General features: G+C 45.3%; 2 protein-coding genes across 4 annotated transcripts in view; one reads left to right on the top strand and one right to left on the bottom strand.

Annotated features, from left to right (window-relative positions):
- The window catches only part of NBEA (neurobeachin), a 454810-nt gene that overhangs the window by 152030 nt on the left and 284932 nt on the right, over positions 1-17848 (bottom strand). For all 3 annotated transcript variants that reach the window (XM_063305700.1, XM_063305699.1, XM_063305698.1), the window contains one exon: positions 9645-9781. In XM_063305700.1, the coding sequence (XP_063161770.1) occupies positions 9645-9781 (137 nt within the window). The remainder of the gene's footprint in view (positions 1-9644; positions 9782-17848) is intronic.
- Positions 4015-7856, top strand: MAB21L1 (mab-21 like 1). Its single transcript, XM_063305696.1, has one exon. It carries the CDS (start codon positions 6374-6376, stop codon positions 7451-7453), a length of 1080 nt encoding a protein of 359 aa, XP_063161766.1. The 5' UTR covers positions 4015-6373; the 3' UTR covers positions 7454-7856.

Consider the following 17848-nt stretch of genomic DNA (forward strand, 5'->3'; position numbering starts at 1 on the left):
TTTTAGGTATGACAGAAAGCATTTCTAGAAATTCTATTCTCTGCATTAAATAATGCATTTTAAAAATCTTGTTTATAAAAGAGATTACTTTAAGCTTTCAAAGCTCTTTATCCAATACATGTTGCTATATTTTCAAGGTCAACACAGAATATTTTAGTTGATTAATCATAAATAATATAAAACAGTAGTGAGAGTTTTGTTGGGTGACCCGCTGGAGATGAAGTAGATTAAAGGGAACTAATCCCTTCTGATTCTACTGACCATTTGAGCTTCAGAAAGAAAGAGCATTCTCAAAGTAAGATTCTTAAAATGTCACTGGTGGACCTCTTAACTAAAATCTGAAATGTAGACATGCCGTACTTTTCTTTGATATGTTTTCTTTTCATCGTTTTTATCATTTATTTGTCACTGTAACTTTGTGCAAAAAAAAAGCGTTATTCTGTTTAAAATTCCTCAAACAATGCACACTATTTTTTAAAATTTCAAATAAGAATAAGAATGTATATAAGAGAAACTCTAGTCGTTGTTCCCAATGTGCACATAGTATTATATAAATCTAATATAAATGCCATCATGGAATTATAATGAAATAATTTTATGAATTTTGGTACAGGGCCATAGCTAACTTGTAAGAATTGAAGCAGCACAATTACTTTGGATCAGCTATACAGATTGGATATAAGTGACGGTTTTTGAGCTACACATGGTCCACAAAAGAAATGTAGTATTTGCTTTTTTTCAAGGATCACTGGAGGAAAGACAACTAGAATTAGGATTTTAAAAATTGGGATTTTGGTGGTTGGGGGGGGAAAAAAACTGCTCTTTAAAAATACAGGAAAGGATATTGCTATAGCCCATAAAAGTAACTCCATAATTGCTTCAGCATCAGACTGACAGCATATGTGTCTACTCTTATCATTGCTTTCCATGGTGTTTGATATAGTCCTATTAATATGTATGTAGGAATTCAGATTACCTGAGACTAGTTCTTTCTAAACATGTACAAGGTGAGCTCTATGATTATTTTTCCCTCCTTGGCTACACTGTAATAGTCATCACAACATGAGGTAAAGGAGGGAGACAAAAAGCAATAGCTACTCCTGAGCTTCATTACCATGTAGCAACTGGGGCACAGAAGGTGAGGATTCTTCTCAGCCAGTGTGAATGGGCAGCAAGGCAGGCATGGGACTGGAGTACCCTTTCCATCACTTAACTTAAACAGAGTCACAATGTAGAAAGCTGAGTAATCTTTCTTTCCAAAGATGAATGGCATGCCTGAAAGATTGCTATGCCTTAATCTTCGGGGAATGGGAGGTTTCTTTCTAAAGTGTATATATAGCAAAGTCCTGAGGCAGAACAACTATAATTTTGCAGTATCTTAATCTGTACAAGAACACTGAAGCATTTCTGTTTAAATAACCCAAGGCGAACTGTTTTAGACACCAAATGCATGTATGTATGAAGAAGTCAACTGTAATATAATTATGCATATTTACTGCAGATAGGGTATGCAACTTTTAATATTATAAACCAGAAAGCACCGAGAAGAAAAAAAATTAGCCTTTTAAAATTGCTTTTTTACCCATTGATCCAGGGTCTGTTTGAAAAAGCCACCATAATTTTTTTTTTAAATCACAAGTATCACTAGATATGCTTGGAAGATAGAGTGTTTATTTTATTTTGGAAAAAATGTCAATAAAATGAATTGTCTATAGATGTGTGTATGTGTGTGTGTTTAGTGCAAAAAATATATTGATTGTGGTGGCAAGAGAATGTATTATGAAAAGAAGAAAACACAATTAAATATCAGATACATTCAATGAGCTTTCAAACCCACTGCACCAACTGGGATAAATTATTTAATAAAAACTCACTTCATGTGCTGTCTCCTCAGTGCTATAGACAGTTATTAAAAAATAAAACTTAATGACTAGGGGTATGTAGTATTACAACTAAACAATATGCAAAATATGTTATAAATGTAAGCACATGCTTATAAGAGTTGTCTTAATGAAATGTTAAAACTAAAGTCATCCAGTCATTTATTGGAACACAAAATATTTTCATCAACATGTATCTTTAACTAACTTTGGCTTCTGATATAATGCAGGAATGATTTTTGACAAAGCATTTGGTATGGAAATTCTAACTGCAACAAATAAAGTGAAAGTGGGCAGGTCTAAGCAACTGGAGAGGAAAAAATAAAGGATTTAACATTTCACTATACTTCCTATACCTTTTATTCTTTACACAATATTAAATTTGATCAAGTTATCTTTGTTTTGCTCCCCAGCAAAACATTACAACACTAAAACTAAAACTGAAACTAGTATCCAGTTGGCATCTGGAACAAAGAAAAGTAGAAAGTACAATGTTTTAAATTGGGAAGGATATCAACCCCAATCAAGCATCTCAATCTTTTATCTAACGCATCATTATTTTATGATAATGCATTTGGGAAAGCATTTATTAATATTCAGTCCAATCCACCACCTACTTAGAAAAGTACTGGGATTCTTGTCAGTATGGTTCTATTTTGATTCCATGAAATTAAAATTAAGATAAAGTTAATAAAGTTTGACTAGTCAGTTAGACTGATTTTAAAATAATAAATGACTGAGTTCATACTGAGCTTGGCTACTCTGACAATTTTAAATATACTCTCTTCTATTTCTGAACATTTTATAATTCATTTGTATGTCTTCTAAAATGTTTGGAATTTAGTTTAAATCTAATATGCTAATTTCCATTTCATATAAATTGAAATAAACTAGTGTATTTTATAACTCATTTTATATTTTGTGAGCCATGAAATTAATAAAATAAAGTACATTTCAATATGCCAAAGCCATTTGAATCAGTAGTGGCAACTGCCATAATACTAATACTAATAGTAATAGTAATAGTAACAACAACAATAACAATAACCCTAAGTGAAGATAAGCCTGATCTACAGAACTTGGCTTAGTGATCTCAGGAGGATATGGTAACAGCAGTGGGATGTGCCTGTTTAGCCAGAAGTAAGGCCCACTGAGGACATAATGCTTTTCAGCATGTAAAGACTGCAGCTAAGCTATTAAGGTCTTAGCAATCCAGTTTGACTGCCCAGGCCTATAAATTATTGCTAGCGTTTTCTATCTCAGGTAACCGTAATGTATTTACAGAATATCTTCTGCAAGAAATATTTACCTCCAGGAAGTATAACAGGACATTCTTAAGCCCCATCCCGACAATCATTTTAGTCCAAATCAAAACCCTCCGATTTTAGTGGGACTTAATTATACTCCGTTGTTTAGGTCTGCATCTTGCTATAATAGGAACAAGGTCAATGTAACTAAATGCTTCACAGCATGCGTCTTCTCTCAGTAGGCAGCGAAGGAAGGGAAGACCATTCCTGTTGTCTTATGGCTTCAGTTGTTACAGCTTTGCTGCATCTCCTCTGAGAAGAGAATCTAAATGGCCGGCTGGTGTCATGTACCATTTTATGTTTTCAGCTGAAAGCTGGCGATTGGAGAAGACAATCGGAAAGCCCCGATACGTCAGAAAGCGGAGGCAACTGCAGAAGCGCCCTGGACACCTCCCTCGGGTTCCGCAGGCCGGGTCCCTTCCCCCGCAGCGCCAGCGCCGGCTCCGCACAGCGCTCCAGCGCGAATCGCCCTTCACGGGGGCCCCAGAGGAGACGGCTGTGTCCGTCGGCCAGCTCAGCCCCCGCCCGGCCGGCCAGTCGGTCCTCAGCTCGGAGGGCAAAGGCATCTTCCCGGGTGAGGGCAGTGGCAGGCCTCTCGCGCGAGACCAACGGGGCAAACGTAGAGCGCGCGATTCTTGGGCGAGAAACGTCTCCCAGGGCGCGCCTTCACCTGTTGGCAGTCCCTGCCGCCTGGGACTCTCCGGGGCGGCCGAAAAAGTCAAGCGCTGAAGCGGCTCCTGGCCCACTCCCTTTCCTCCCCGAAGTCCCAACTCTGGAGGGGGAAAAGGGCGGGGGCGACGCGTCGGGAACCGAAGCGCCTGCCTGTGCTGATCTGCGGCCCTGGTGGGGAGCCGCTCCCGAAGCTCCGGCTTGGTCTGGAAGGGCCTCGCTGCCGTTTTCTATGCAGCCGCCCGCTACCAGCGGGGAAGGGCGCTGACAGATCAGAAGCGCCGACTCGGGGAAAACGGGACTCCCTCAGCTCCCGCCGGGAGATCGGCGGACCCGACGAGGCGGCAGCCGGGGGCACTTCCAGACCGGCGCGCTCTCCGGAGCCGTTAGAGAGGCTCGCATCTTGCCGCCGCCCCATTAAACTCCTGCCCACGCGGACTCGCCTCGGTCTGTTCGGGCTGCTCGAGCGCCGACTGGCCTCAGGCGTGTTCCAAGCTCAGGGGCGTCTGATTTCGAACCGAGGCGCCTTGGGAAGGGGGAGAACATCGCTCGAGGAGAGGGCTTAAGCAATGCGTCTGAGGGGTGAATCTTGATCCCCCGATCCTACACAAGTACATCATCAGGGTAATGGATGCAATTTTAGGGAGGGAAAAAAGTCCCCGAAACAGTCTCAGCGCAGAGTAAACCTGCTTGTTTTCCACCAATATCCATGAGAATTAAACGGAACCTGAAGGCCAAAGGCAAGACCCGTTTGCCTGGGGGTGCCCCGACTTTATAATGTGGAAGAAGGTCCCACTGATTTCGAAGGCTTAAATCTCGCTAGTGCACGCCTCACGCTTTCCAGATGGCAATGTCAACCTTAAGAGGCCGCCCGGGGCTTCGGAAAACCCTTCCAAGGACCGGGCGCTCTCGCAGGTCACCTCGCCCTCCTCGGGAACCGGTTTTCTGGGGCCAGCGCCCCGCAACAAACAGCTTTGCCGGGAGGCGCCCCACAAAATCTGCGCCCATTTCAGCCCTTCCTGGGATGCTCCATTCGGAGAGAAATGCGGTCGGCCAGCGAGCTCCGCTGACCCGGCCCTCCCCCTCTGCCACACGTGCCCTTTTATTTAATCCTGCATAGACTGCGAACGGAACACGAGGGTAGACGGCCCACTTCGGATCATTAACAGACATTTATTTTTTCAAGTATGTCCAGAACACCCAGCGTCTCCCGCAGATACCTCTGTTACACGGATGTGACGCAAAGAAGGCAACAATGCACCTAATCGCTAACAAACACAATTGGCGCTGACCGCCAGCTGCCTGGCTTCGGAAACTCGGTCCGGAAAACTGACAAACCCGGTCGTCAACGGGATACCTCGTTGGTCTGCTAGCAATCTAAGAAGACAACGTTTGCATCCGATCGATTAAGACCCGTCAGATGGCCCTTCCTGCTATTTAAGTGTGCTGGAGGAGGAGGAGGAGGAGAGGAGGCTTCTCCTGGCATTTGCGTTCAAGGATCGGAGACTTCCTAACACTGGGCTGGCCAGCTGACCAGTGGAAAACTGTCCTGGCGGTTTCCAACGGCTAAGGGGCAGCGCCAGTTGAAGCCCCATTCAGAAGCCAGAGGGTCCCCGCTTCCTTTCTCCAACAGCGAACCTCATCTCCAGTTTGCTGGTCGAAGGATGGCGGGCTTGTGACACCTGCAGTCCCGTTTGTGCCAGAAAGCGACTCTGACCGCGCCTTCCGAGTTCCGCGAAGTCTTTTCCTAGCGGCGCCGCCTTTAAGCGCCCTCTCCACCATTCCCCATGGATGGGCGGCCTGGCTGGTCGTTCTGTGTCATCAGCCCCCTACCTTTACTTTGTGTGTTTCTCTCTCTGCCGCCAAGAGAGGGATTAATTAACCGGGCTGGAGCTGAAAGAGGCTGCCGTGACGAGCCCAGTGGCGATTGGCCGCCCGCCTGCCTGGCCCTGCCTTTATAATTTCCACACGAGTACATCTGGGTTCTTACACAAACCGACAGCCAGCTTCTTCTGATGCATACACACACTGAGAGAGGGAAACACCGGCACTGCCCTTGCAATCTAGCCACCCTACACACATGGTTGCTGCTCCGGGAGAAGCTCAAATAAATATATAGCCAGAGGTGTAATTCAAACTGTTGGGAGCCTTGCTAGATCTGTTCAAACTTTTTTTAACTTTTTTTTTTAAACAGCAGATCTCCATGCCTTCCGCTGCTCACTCTAAGATCCTCTAACGGCACCCACTTGAGCACACTGAAGCAGGGCGTGTGTTTGATAAGGACCCGAGATCTGTCCAGAGCTAAACGGTCCGTCTAGCAGCAGCAAGAGAAAGCATCTGGGCTGGAACGCAGCAGAGCCGCCGCCGCCGCCTAGCGCCTTGTATAAGCTTCTGGTTACGTTTCCCAGCGTAAGGCAGTCCGATTCTCCTCTGAAGTTGGCTCCAGCCTTAGCAGCCGCATTGGATCCCACAGCATACTGCGAGACTCCGGTCTACAATCCGGATCTCTGTCCCAACATGATCGCAGCCCAGGCCAAGCTGGTTTACCACCTCAATAAATACTACAATGAGAAATGCCAAGCCAGGAAAGCGGCCATCGCGAAGACTATCCGAGAAGTCTGCAAAGTGGTCTCGGACGTGCTAAAGGAAGTGGAAGTGCAGGAGCCCCGCTTCATCAGCTCCTTGAACGAAATGGACAACCGCTACGAGGGCCTGGAAGTCATTTCGCCCACCGAGTTCGAAGTGGTCCTCTACCTGAACCAGATGGGCGTTTTTAACTTCGTGGACGACGGCTCGCTGCCCGGCTGCGCGGTACTCAAGTTGAGCGACGGGCGCAAGAGAAGCATGTCCCTCTGGGTGGAGTTCATCACGGCCTCGGGTTACCTCTCAGCCCGCAAAATCCGCTCCCGGTTTCAGACGCTGGTGGCCCAAGCCGTGGACAAATGCAGCTACCGAGATGTCGTGAAAATGGTGGCGGACACCAGCGAGGTGAAGCTGCGGATCCGGGATAGGTACGTGGTGCAGATCACGCCGGCGTTTAAGTGCACCGGGATCTGGCCCAGAAGCGCGGCCCACTGGCCCCTGCCCCACATTCCCTGGCCAGGGCCGAACCGCGTGGCTGAGGTCAAAGCCGAAGGCTTCAACCTCCTGTCCAAGGAGTGCCACTCGCTGGCAGGCAAACAGAGCTCGGCCGAGAGTGATGCCTGGGTCTTGCAGTTTGCCGAGGCCGAGAACAGGCTACAAATGGGCGGGTGCCGGAAGAAATGCCTCTCGATCCTCAAAACGCTGCGGGATCGCCACCTGGAGCTACCCGGCCAGCCCCTGAATAACTACCACATGAAGACGCTGGTTTCCTACGAGTGCGAAAAGCACCCGCGGGAGTCGGACTGGGATGAGTCTTGCCTGGGCGACCGCCTCAACGGGATTTTACTGCAGCTCATCTCCTGCCTTCAGTGCAGGCGGTGCCCGCATTACTTCTTGCCTAACTTAGACCTCTTCCAAGGCAAACCGCACTCCGCCCTGGAAAACGCAGCCAAACAGACGTGGCGGCTGGCGAGGGAAATACTCACCAACCCCAAAAGTTTGGAGAAACTTTAGGAGGCCGAGGCGACGCAGCCGTCAACTATTCACGCCGCCTCCTTCTCTTCCGAGGATTCTGTGGGGAAAACTCAGGTGCTGCCAGCCGACCACGCAAACGCCAGCCGGCCAGAAGGAAGAGGCGTCCCCGCAGGCGAAGCGCACCGCAAGGATTACGACTTGCCCCCAACACGGTGCCCTCCTCCCGTTCGGAAAAACAACGCGAAGAGCGGGATTCTCACCTGGGGAGAGCAATGGCGGCTCCGCTTCAGCCTGCCTGCGACCATCGCGGCACAGAAACCGGACCAGGGGATTGTATTAACCAGGCCAGTATTTTTGCGTGAAGAAATGCTGATCTGGGGAGGCCACCCGAACAAAGAAAAGCAAACGAGCCTACCGCGGTTTTCTCCCTCTCCCCCCCCCCCCAATGTACATTTTAAAACATTGTATGGAATATTGTGGTCTCACATTGTCTTTGAAATTGTGGATGTTCGTGTTTTGTGATTTGGTGAAAAAGTTAAATTGCCATTGTTGGATACTTCAAGACATTTTCCGCTCCAGAAGATTTCAAAAGGTAGATTTTATCATGGTACTTATGTTTCTTGTCTTTTGAAGTGTCTAAATTTAAAAGTTTACATTTTTGTTTCAAATATATTGCTTGTTCTCTTTCTAACATTCCATAAATATACTTGAAATGTTATTTAAATATATTCAGAAGAAATTTTGATTTTGTCTATATAATTGTGAATATTGGAATTATATATTGGAAAAATGCACTTGAGATACACTGGATAATTTTTGTGATTTAAATTTCTGTTGATTTTATTTAATTACAAACTAATAAATACAAGTAAAAGAAATATGGTCAAAGGCTTCAGTGCTGGATTCAATTTTTGCTGGTGCTGCATTTCACAACATACATCAGTTAAATCATTGGAGGCCAGTTTACTTAAGGATTTTTTTAAAGGGATAACAGCCCCCAAAACGGGTCTCCAACCCCATCAACATCTGCCACACAGGACGGTAGGATAATTAACCGAGTAACATTTTTACAACCTCCAGGAAATAAATCTACCCATCAAGGATTTACTAGACTGCATTAACTTGGCTGCCTGTTTTTGTCAGAATCTGTAGCTCTGGAGGCCTAGTTGGCTACATAATTAACAGTTCAGGAAAAGGGAGGGAAATCGGAGAAATTTATAGATAGCAGAAAACAAGCTAACGGTGGTCCTAAGATTAGGGTTTGTGTTCCCTTGGACTTAAAGGCCATCACCCTGGCCATCAGCCAGTTGCAACTGGGGAAGACAAGCGCCGGCTTCTCCGGACGTCCGTCAGGAAGACGCACAGGACACCTCTACCAGTGCTTCAGCGCTACCCTTGTAGGCAGACAGGCAGGGAGACGGGCCTTCCCTCCGGAGGTAGACCATGCTAAAGCCAAGGGCCAAAATTAGGGGGCGCAACTGGCTGCGAAGTGAACCGGAGTGCATCTTTTAACCCTGACTCTGCTTTCAAGAATCAAAGGTGGACAACAAATCTCAACAGAAATGCCGCCTACTACGCTACTATCACAGACAGCACCTTTTCTTCTTTTAAATCAGTATTAATGAAGGTTTAGATAGCATTTTACGGATCTGACTTCCAGACACATAATTCCTTCTTACACAGTGTTCGTGAGCATGTATGGGGTGTGTGTGTGTGTGCAGGGGGACGAACAAGGATCGTGCTTTACGGCATCATCGCTGCTGGTCGGCGTAAGGGAGAGCTGCCTCCGCTTCCGCGCTCGGAAAATCGAGCACCATCCGACACCCTCCCCTCCCTCCCGAGCGCCCCCCGCGAAAATCAAGTCCTTGAAACGGGGAGGTTTATTTTCACTTTGTTCCAAAGGAAGCGCCTGGCCTGAAGTTGTATGCTCAAGGATCGGGTCTGCAATGCGGGCCCGCCTTTACCTCCAGGGACTGCCAAACAATTGGCTTAACAGACAAATCTGGCCACGTTCACACAAAGACCCTCGGGCTGGCAGGACGGCGGGTGGGGGGAGATTGATAAAAGGAGAGACCAGAGTAATCGCGGATTTTATATAATTACAGCTGTAACGGAGCCAGGGGGAGGGAACGGGAAGGAGCAGTCGGCGGTTCCCCCGCACGTTGAACCTCCTTCAAAAGAGAGTTGCAGCAAACCACCCGCCGTTTCCCCTTCCCGGCGCTTTACTCACTTTGGGGTCGATTTTCTTGAAGGCCGAATCATCCTCGTCCACTTCGAAGTAGATTTCGGTCGTAGTGATGGAGAGCGTCCCCTTGGCCACTACCACCGGGGCGATAAGTTGAGCCGGTGTGCTGAGGACCACGGGCCCTGCAAGATAAGAGCGGCGATGTCAGGATGCGGCAATTCCGAGGGAGAGGTGCCCTGCTTCCTTTCCTTTGCCGAGAACGAAAGCAAAGCCTTTGCACTTGGGAGGACAAGGCGCAAGGAGGCTGGTGCTGCGCGGTTCCTAAAGCGGGACGCTGCGCTGCACCAAAGGACCCACCACAGGGCGGTGGGCACAGGAACGGCGGTACGAGAAACAGGGTTGCCTGGGTCACCTAATCCCAGCTCAGCCCGAGACCTTGAGCTCTCCAAGACGGAGGAAACTGGTTGGAAATGTGGTCGCTCACCAGGGGAAATAAATTACAACTGAAAATATTTTATCCATCATGGATATGTAGGAATCGTATCAGTATGAGTTGGGAGTATGTCCCACTGTAGAGGACTACAGTGGAACCAGGATTGCCTTTAATTGTGCTTCTTTCTCTCCAAGTACCTTTGAGTTCCAAAATCAGTGCTTTACAATATCGAATGAGAAATGGGATACTTTAATTACATTTTTATTATTATCCACGACATTAGTCAACACTTATTTTCCACACTATAAAACCATCTGCAAAGCCCCTGATGCTGTTTTGTTTATGTGGGTGTGCGCACATATTTGTAAGAAAGTAGCTGTTATAATGCATTGTGAAAAAATGTTCAGAAATCGATTTTTCTCCCAAGATGCCAGAAATATTCTCTTGCTCACCGCCATTTGATCCCTAACCAGACTCTCTTCGGTTGCAACCTTTCCTGGGAGTAAGTCCTGCCGAACTCAACAGGACTTACTTCGGAGTAAAAAGGAAAGCTGAGCATTAAAACCTGGTTTCTGGCAGCAATGTTTTTAAAACAGAAGGCCACAGAAAAGTAACTGAGCGATTTTAACATAATTATTTTGATTTCCTGAACATAAAAGATGATTTTGACATAAATATGTACAGGTTTTGCTAAGTCTTGTTTCAAAGTAAATGTGAGCAAATTGCAATCAAGATTTCATCTTGGCAAGTGAATCCTGAAACTACAGTAATGGCATATTTCTAACAGTGGTAAGAATAGGTAAATGCTTTACAGAATTATTCTGAGGTAAGGTAGCAACGGTTATTGCTACCAATAAGATGTGAATTTAGGAGGATAGCAAGAGAGATTCAACCCGCTGATTTCGAGCCAAAATGTATTTTATGGTAAGTTCCATCTATGCAGAACATATTTAAAGAACGGAAGGTTTAAAATCAAGATCAAAATCCTAAGATGAAATGGATAAATAAATCGAGATGCCCATTCAAGAAACGTGAAATATAATACATAGTTGGCACCTTCTATAAGCTAAAGAACTAAGTATTACCCCAATGTAGAAAATGAAACCACCCCTTCCCACCGACTCTAGTTTCCTTAGTGGGGAGTGGGGGAAATCCATTATCTAACGCGTTCCCTTCAAATCTGGGTCCCGCTGCCAGCGGCCAGGATAAGTTGCTCGCCTTCCTTTTCTGGCCAAAGCTGGTGGCCCGGGCTCGGAGCCGCAATGCAGCGCTCCGCCTCCACGCACCCACGGATTTCTGGAGACCACTTCTCACCACCCACTTAACTCGCCTGTACCCTCTAGCTGCTTGAATGCAGGGCTCAGCCTTGATTTCCGTGCTAACTTCCCTCCCAGCGGCAGGCATCGCCTCTCCCCCCGCGTCCCATTGCAGAGTCCAAAGCAACGCTCGGCTTGTCGCCTATGACAGCTTTTAGGCAAGCCCACCAGGGGCTGGATAATATTGATACAAACTCTATTTTCTTTCATTTTCTTGTTTTTCTCTCTCCTAATAGGCCACCCTGGCCTCTTGACCCCAGTCAGCTGATCCGGATCACATGCGCTGGCTCGGCTCGCTCTCCCCCCGCGTCGCCTCCCGTTCTCCCCTCCCCGCGCTCGGCGGAGCGCTGTCCTGGCGCGCCGCTGGGCAGGCTGGCGTAACGGCCGGGCTCCTGCTAGGGGCAGGGGATCGATCCGAAACGGCGCTTTAAAGGCTCATCAATCTTAATCTAGGCTGCTCAAGTAATTATGCGCGATTCTCTCGTGCGATTACAAGTGGATTTGGGTTTCGATTCCCTGGGCTCCTTCCTTTGTGTTTAACGGTAAGAGGAGCTCTCCAGACAGCAGCGCCCTGCCCTGCCCTGCCCTGCTTTCCCGCGGCGGCCCGCCGCGCCGGTTCCTCTTCCCGGGGCTCTTTAACCCTTCCTGGCCGGCTGCCTCTCCCAGGCTCCGGCTTTTCAGGCCACGGCGCTAAAATAAAAGGGCGCTAAAGATGATGCAGCTCGGGAGTCGTCTGGTAGTCTATCATTATAAGAAGGCGTTTAGTGGGCCGCTCTCGTTCCCAGAAGAAAGATCGGGTACTTAACCCAATTACCTCCCCGTTCTCCGCTTGTTATATGAACCAAATAAAAACGAAGCGGTTGGTAGTTGGTGGTCAGAAGGCCAAAGCCTATAACACGAAATCTTTTCCGAGCGGAGGTTTAAGTCTTCTGTGGGCGACGCGTGAGCAGAACAGGGGGAAAGGGAACTATGAATTAAGGGTTTAGTGTTTAAGAGGATATAATTTCTGAAACTGCTGCTGGAAATAAATTAATCAGGAAGACTGCCATGCGCAAGGCAGGCAAGTAAGGGCGCCCCTTAAACAGACTGAACCTTGTGAAACCCAATACAGGCCTGAACCAAACAAAAGCAGCCACGGTATTACTAAAGCCGGCGTTTTTATGGTATCACAGCATGGTTCCATGAACATGTTCATCACACACACCAAGAAAACTGTTCCTGTTTCTGGAGAGCATTCCTGTCCCTGAAACTAGAGGCCGGAGGAAACGCTGACTCCAGCCTCCAGCTCTTCCTGGCCAGCCCAGCGGACGGGCTTAATCTGCAACGAGAACAAGGTAGAGAGGGTCTGCTGGTTAGCTCCGCCCCGTCCCCCTTCGATGCCCGAGCCTACTCAGAGGGGCTGCAGGGACCCTCTCTGTCGACAGTAGGGAAGGAGTGACCCGGCCCCTTCAGGATCAGGTCTACCGGCAGAATGCCGCCTCTCCACAACCTGTTTACACTCTGTCTCACTCGGAGTTCCTGTCGTGGAACATCTCCCCCCGCCCCAAACCCTAGAAAAGGAGCAAATGAAACATACACTCTTAATGATATGTCATTTTTAACACTTTTCCTTTGGAAATCTCCAATTACAACTTCCAATACCACGGCACATTTAAGGAGCGCTGAGTCTTTTTGTTACAGCCTTCAGGGAGTGAAGCAGCCACTGGGAGAATACCAAATTAATCCACTACAGCTATAGAGCGGGAGGATTATGATTTAATCCCCTTTGGGACAGGCTCTGGATTTTAAGGATCCGACATTAAACTGTTTACACAAGGCATAATCAAAATAGTGCAGCTTTTCCATATGGCCCCAAGACAGGCGGCCGGCCAGCCACCGCTCTGCTTCCCCCTCCCCGGACCACGCACCTGACACCCCAAAGAAGAGCGCGGAAGAGACACCTCGATTCCTAGGAGCCCCTGAGATGTTAGAGTTGGGCAAGAAAGGGTGGAGTTCGTTAAAACGTGTCAAAGTCGAACAAAGCCCATCTCACGGGCGCGGGCGATCCCGGAGTCTCTTTACACTGAAACCGGGACCGTGCGAAATCTCGCTGTTTGGCTCAGGAGGCGCCCAAGATGCTCCCACCTGCGCTCCCCTCCACTTGTCCAGAGGACACCCCCTTTGTTGTTCTTCGCCTGCCTGCTAACAAAAGGCAAAGGAGGTGGCCAGCAGCCCTGGGTCTGCAAGCAGGTCCCCTCGTGGGCGTCGCCAGCCTTTCGCCAAAAGAAGAACGCGGGAGCGCGACAGACGCAGCGGCGGCCTGTCTTCGCTTACAACCAGAATCAAATAATAACGAAAAGGCTCCGATGTAGATCATCGATCGAGCTGAGTCGCCTCTGCGGAACACGTGTAATACATTTCGAAAAGAAGCTGCAAGAGTAGCGCCCGAACAAATGGTGAAAAGGGTGCAGATAGAGGAAGGAAAGAAAAAGATTTTGTTTGGCTAGTTTAAAGGAGTATACCGAAAGTCCGTCGATGCAAATTAGCTAGAAGCAAGTAGGTAGGTTAAGAATAACATCCGGAAGCAGCTCTTTCACTGCTTCTGTCCCATCCAATTTCGGAGCAACAATCCTGGGTGGCTCTGTACCCAAGGCTTCCAAATGGGAGGACACATCCTGCTGAACCCTTTGGGAATTACTTCTCAAGAAATGACTGTAGCCTAGGAATTATCAGCAGATATGCAAAAAGAAACATCTGCAGGATAGCATTATAGGTCTGATGACTTGCTTTTCAAAACAAATTCCTTACTTGGAACATCATTAAACACTATTAACTCTCCACAGATTTTTTTTTTTTTTAAAAACGGAAATAGTCACTGTATAATTATTTATACAGGACAACTTTTTTTTAAAAAACAACAACAACCCTATTTCTGAATGAACTGTACTACAGCACTTGAGGTACAATCACATGTGCCCCATTCAGAACTGGATGTAGAGAATGAAAATTATTCTTTGTTAGGTCCCTATCTCTCTATGCTGGGTTATTAACTAGGTTTTTGTGGCTGCTAGAAGAGTAGCACTAATTTCAGTGAAACTATCTGGAAGACAGATAGAAAAGAATTAAACTAAACTATTTGGCCCTTTGGTACTTATGCAGATAAAATGTACAAATCACGTATAACAGTTAATTCAGCAGTCCAGGTTGCCAGTTTTTAAAATTAACACTTTGTAATGTTCCACTGTAATACCCCAGCAGGTAGTAGCACCTGGCTAGTTTTGTCTTGGCTCAGAAGCTAAGCAGGACCTGACAAGGACTTGGACTCAACACCACCAGGAAACTGGTGGCTGGAGACTCAATGGAAAGTTGAAAAGACATCCTGAGAGAAGACAGTGATAAATTCCTTCCATGCTGCATGGAAAACATCTTCAAAATCAATTCCAAGGAGACTTTACATTTAACAGCCCCAATATAACATAAAATCTGAAAAGAAATAAGTAATAAGATGATCCCTTTTTTATGTAAAATTTTAGAAGTTTATATTTAACTTAAGAATCTAGTGCCTAATTTAATACCACAAAAAATAAAGTGTGATATTGAATATTCCCTATTTGGAGATATAAAGATATAAACAGCACTTTAATATCATATATAGTTAGCTCCTTGCAGAGGGACTTAATTCTCTTTTTTTTAATCCATTCAATCATGTCTGATTCTCAGAGACTGCCTGGACAAGTCCCTTCAGTTTTCTTGGCAAGGCTTTTTCAGAAATGGGTTGCCATTGCCTCCTTCCTAGGGCTGGGAGAAAATGACTGGCCCAAGGTCACCAAGCTGGCTTCAGGCCTAAGGCAGGGCTAGAGCTCATGGTCTCCCAATTTCTAGCCTGATGCCACAATCACAATTGTTTAAAATGGAAGGCAGTTCTATGCATAATTGCATGTTTGACATTCCTAACAAGATATTTAATATGGTTAGTGCAATAATATAAAGGCTTGATGCTTATGGGTTTATACTGCAGCAAAGCAAATACTTTATATTTGTAGTCAATCAGCACAGAAGGTTTGTAGAGGCTTCTTTAAATCTTCTCAATACATTCTTATGATGCATTATTTTTATATGCATTCAGACTTTCCAGGCCTATCACAACTCTTCTTGCCATTTCCATTATAACTCTTGAACACCTTATTTAAAATGCCTACTTATCAATACCTATAAATTGTAACTAGTTTTTTTTTGGTCCACATGTTAGAGCTACACATGTGGATAAATGAATACACTTTCATTTTAAACAATTAAAATATATTAGTGCTTCCTTCTTCCATCTGCTTCCAGGAAAGACAATACCACTGTACCATGCAATGCAACTACAGTTCCTACAGTTTCACTCTGCTTCTAGCTGAGAATAATTTAAAAAAAAAGTAGTAATAGCAGTAAACTACAATTGAGTGAAATCCCCATGTTCTCCCTATTTTTCATTTTCCTTTTTGTTATCCTTTCTGCACAAGAAATCTCAGATAAAATCAGTCATATCACAGAGTTTTCTCTCTCTCTCTTACACACACACACACACACTCAGCTATGTAATACAATGTTCTCATAATGGGTGATGAGTCCCATTTAGAACAAAGAGTCAGTTACTGATGCAACAGACACAGATCTCTTTCTTTTGTTTCCCAATTTGGGGCAAGTTAGTTGGACAACAGGCACAAGGGTGAGAAGACACACTTTTCACACAAAAGCTGGATCTAGTTGCAGTAATTCTATACAACTGCAGTCAGCATTCAAGGACAACTATGAGAAAAAGAGATGAAATAAGGCAGTGTTTCTCAACCTCGGCAACTTTAAGATGTGTGGACTTCAACTCCCAGAATGCCCCAGCCATCTACACATAAATATTGGTGCTTTGAGATATACCATCTCAGAGAATGAAGGTTTACTGTAAGTACCTGTTTGTTTTTGATTTTCTCGGATGCCCAAAGCATCTTAAATGTGGCTAAGATCACTAACAAGCTGTTATGAGGACTGCTTCTTGTTTTGCCATCAGGCCTGCGTATGGTATACACTGCAACACATTCCCAGTTTGACTTGGATGCATCTGTTGCTAGAATCTGATGTGGAGTTTGGGCACAAAAGGAGATGCTACTGTATTGGTTGCGGAACATATCCCACCAAGCAAGGGAGGTTTGGATTTCTGACGGCCTCATTGAAGAAGACAAGGGGATGGAATTTGCAGAGGAACTAGTTCTTGAGGACTTGCATACAATAATATAAACTTAAATAACACAAAACCCATGAATGATTACATTGTGGGGAAAATAGGGGGAAGGAGTATTAGGTATGTTTGTCGCCTTGAGTTATTTATCAAAATAATAAAGGCAGGATAGAAATAAATAAATAAATAAATATTCATGGCTGACTACCTTTGTTTCTGAAAGCCTGTAGACAAAATTGATAATAGTTGGCATGAGTCCAGAGACAGAAAAGCATAGCAGACCAGTCTCACCACAGTACACTATAAGGTTCAGAATGAAGGATTAAATTGCACTATATTGATGCATAAAACCAGAATGTTTAGAAGAGATACAGTCTTTCAAAGTCTTCTTTTATGAGGCCACTAGGAATTAATTTTATAGATATGAGGAAAAAACAGCACATCCCTTATGTGTAAGAGGGTTACTGTAACTATGACTTAGCAAAGATGTTGAGAACTGCAAAGAATCCAAAAGAAGAGATGTGAAATTGAATCTTTTCTTCTATTAGAAATTGATAAGTTCAGATCAAGATGTGAAATTGGTGAACTGATGTTCATTCTTCTTTTTCTCAGATAAGAAAAGGAGGATGGATGTCAGTTTACCATTTGAAGGCATCAAACGTTAAGAAAGCTGTTGAGTTGTCTTAAGCCTACCACTGCATAAAGTCCTCCATGTTTTTTCATGGTAATAAAAGAATGGGAATAGCAATTTTTCTCCAAGATGGATATCTACTCAGGTGATCCCTGAGAAAGTAGAAAATTGACCTTCTCCAGTAAAAGAATAGCATAGGTACAAAGTGCAGAGGTGGTAGTGCATGATTAGACACAATAGCAGATTTCCAACAAACAAAAGTTGGACCCAGTAGACCAGCTGTCTAAATACCTATGATATGGAATAATCAATTCCCCAAAGTTTGATATCTACAGAAAGGTTGTTTGCATGTATAAAAAATAATGCCTTGGTTATTGCGAAGACTTACTTGAATCCACTGGGCATGTGTGAAAAAAAAAAGTATGGGGAAGGATGATCTCTGGAGGTTTCTCTAGCTATAAAGTGAAAGACAATTTCAGAATTTACTGAGAAAAAAAGGTTTTATTAACTTTTAAATTACTCTATCTCATCAATGTGGAAAAGTCTCATACTACTAAATTGAAAATTCTAAATACAGTCCTAGATGTCTTTACATCTCTGTCATACATATCTACATAATGTGATTGTTCTTGTTAAAATTTTGGAAGTACATCTGCAGAATGATGGGCACTACTGAGT

The sequence above is a fragment of the Candoia aspera genome, chromosome 5 (assembly GCF_035149785.1).
Source record: "Candoia aspera isolate rCanAsp1 chromosome 5, rCanAsp1.hap2, whole genome shotgun sequence".
In the NCBI taxonomy this organism is placed as follows: Eukaryota; Metazoa; Chordata; class Lepidosauria; order Squamata; family Boidae; genus Candoia; species Candoia aspera.

What these genes read in the sequence shown, in the direction of transcription:
- MAB21L1 (XM_063305696.1), top strand. Translation starts at nt 6,374, where the DNA reads ATGATCGCAGCCCAGGCCAAGCTGGTTTACCACCTCAATAAATACTAC.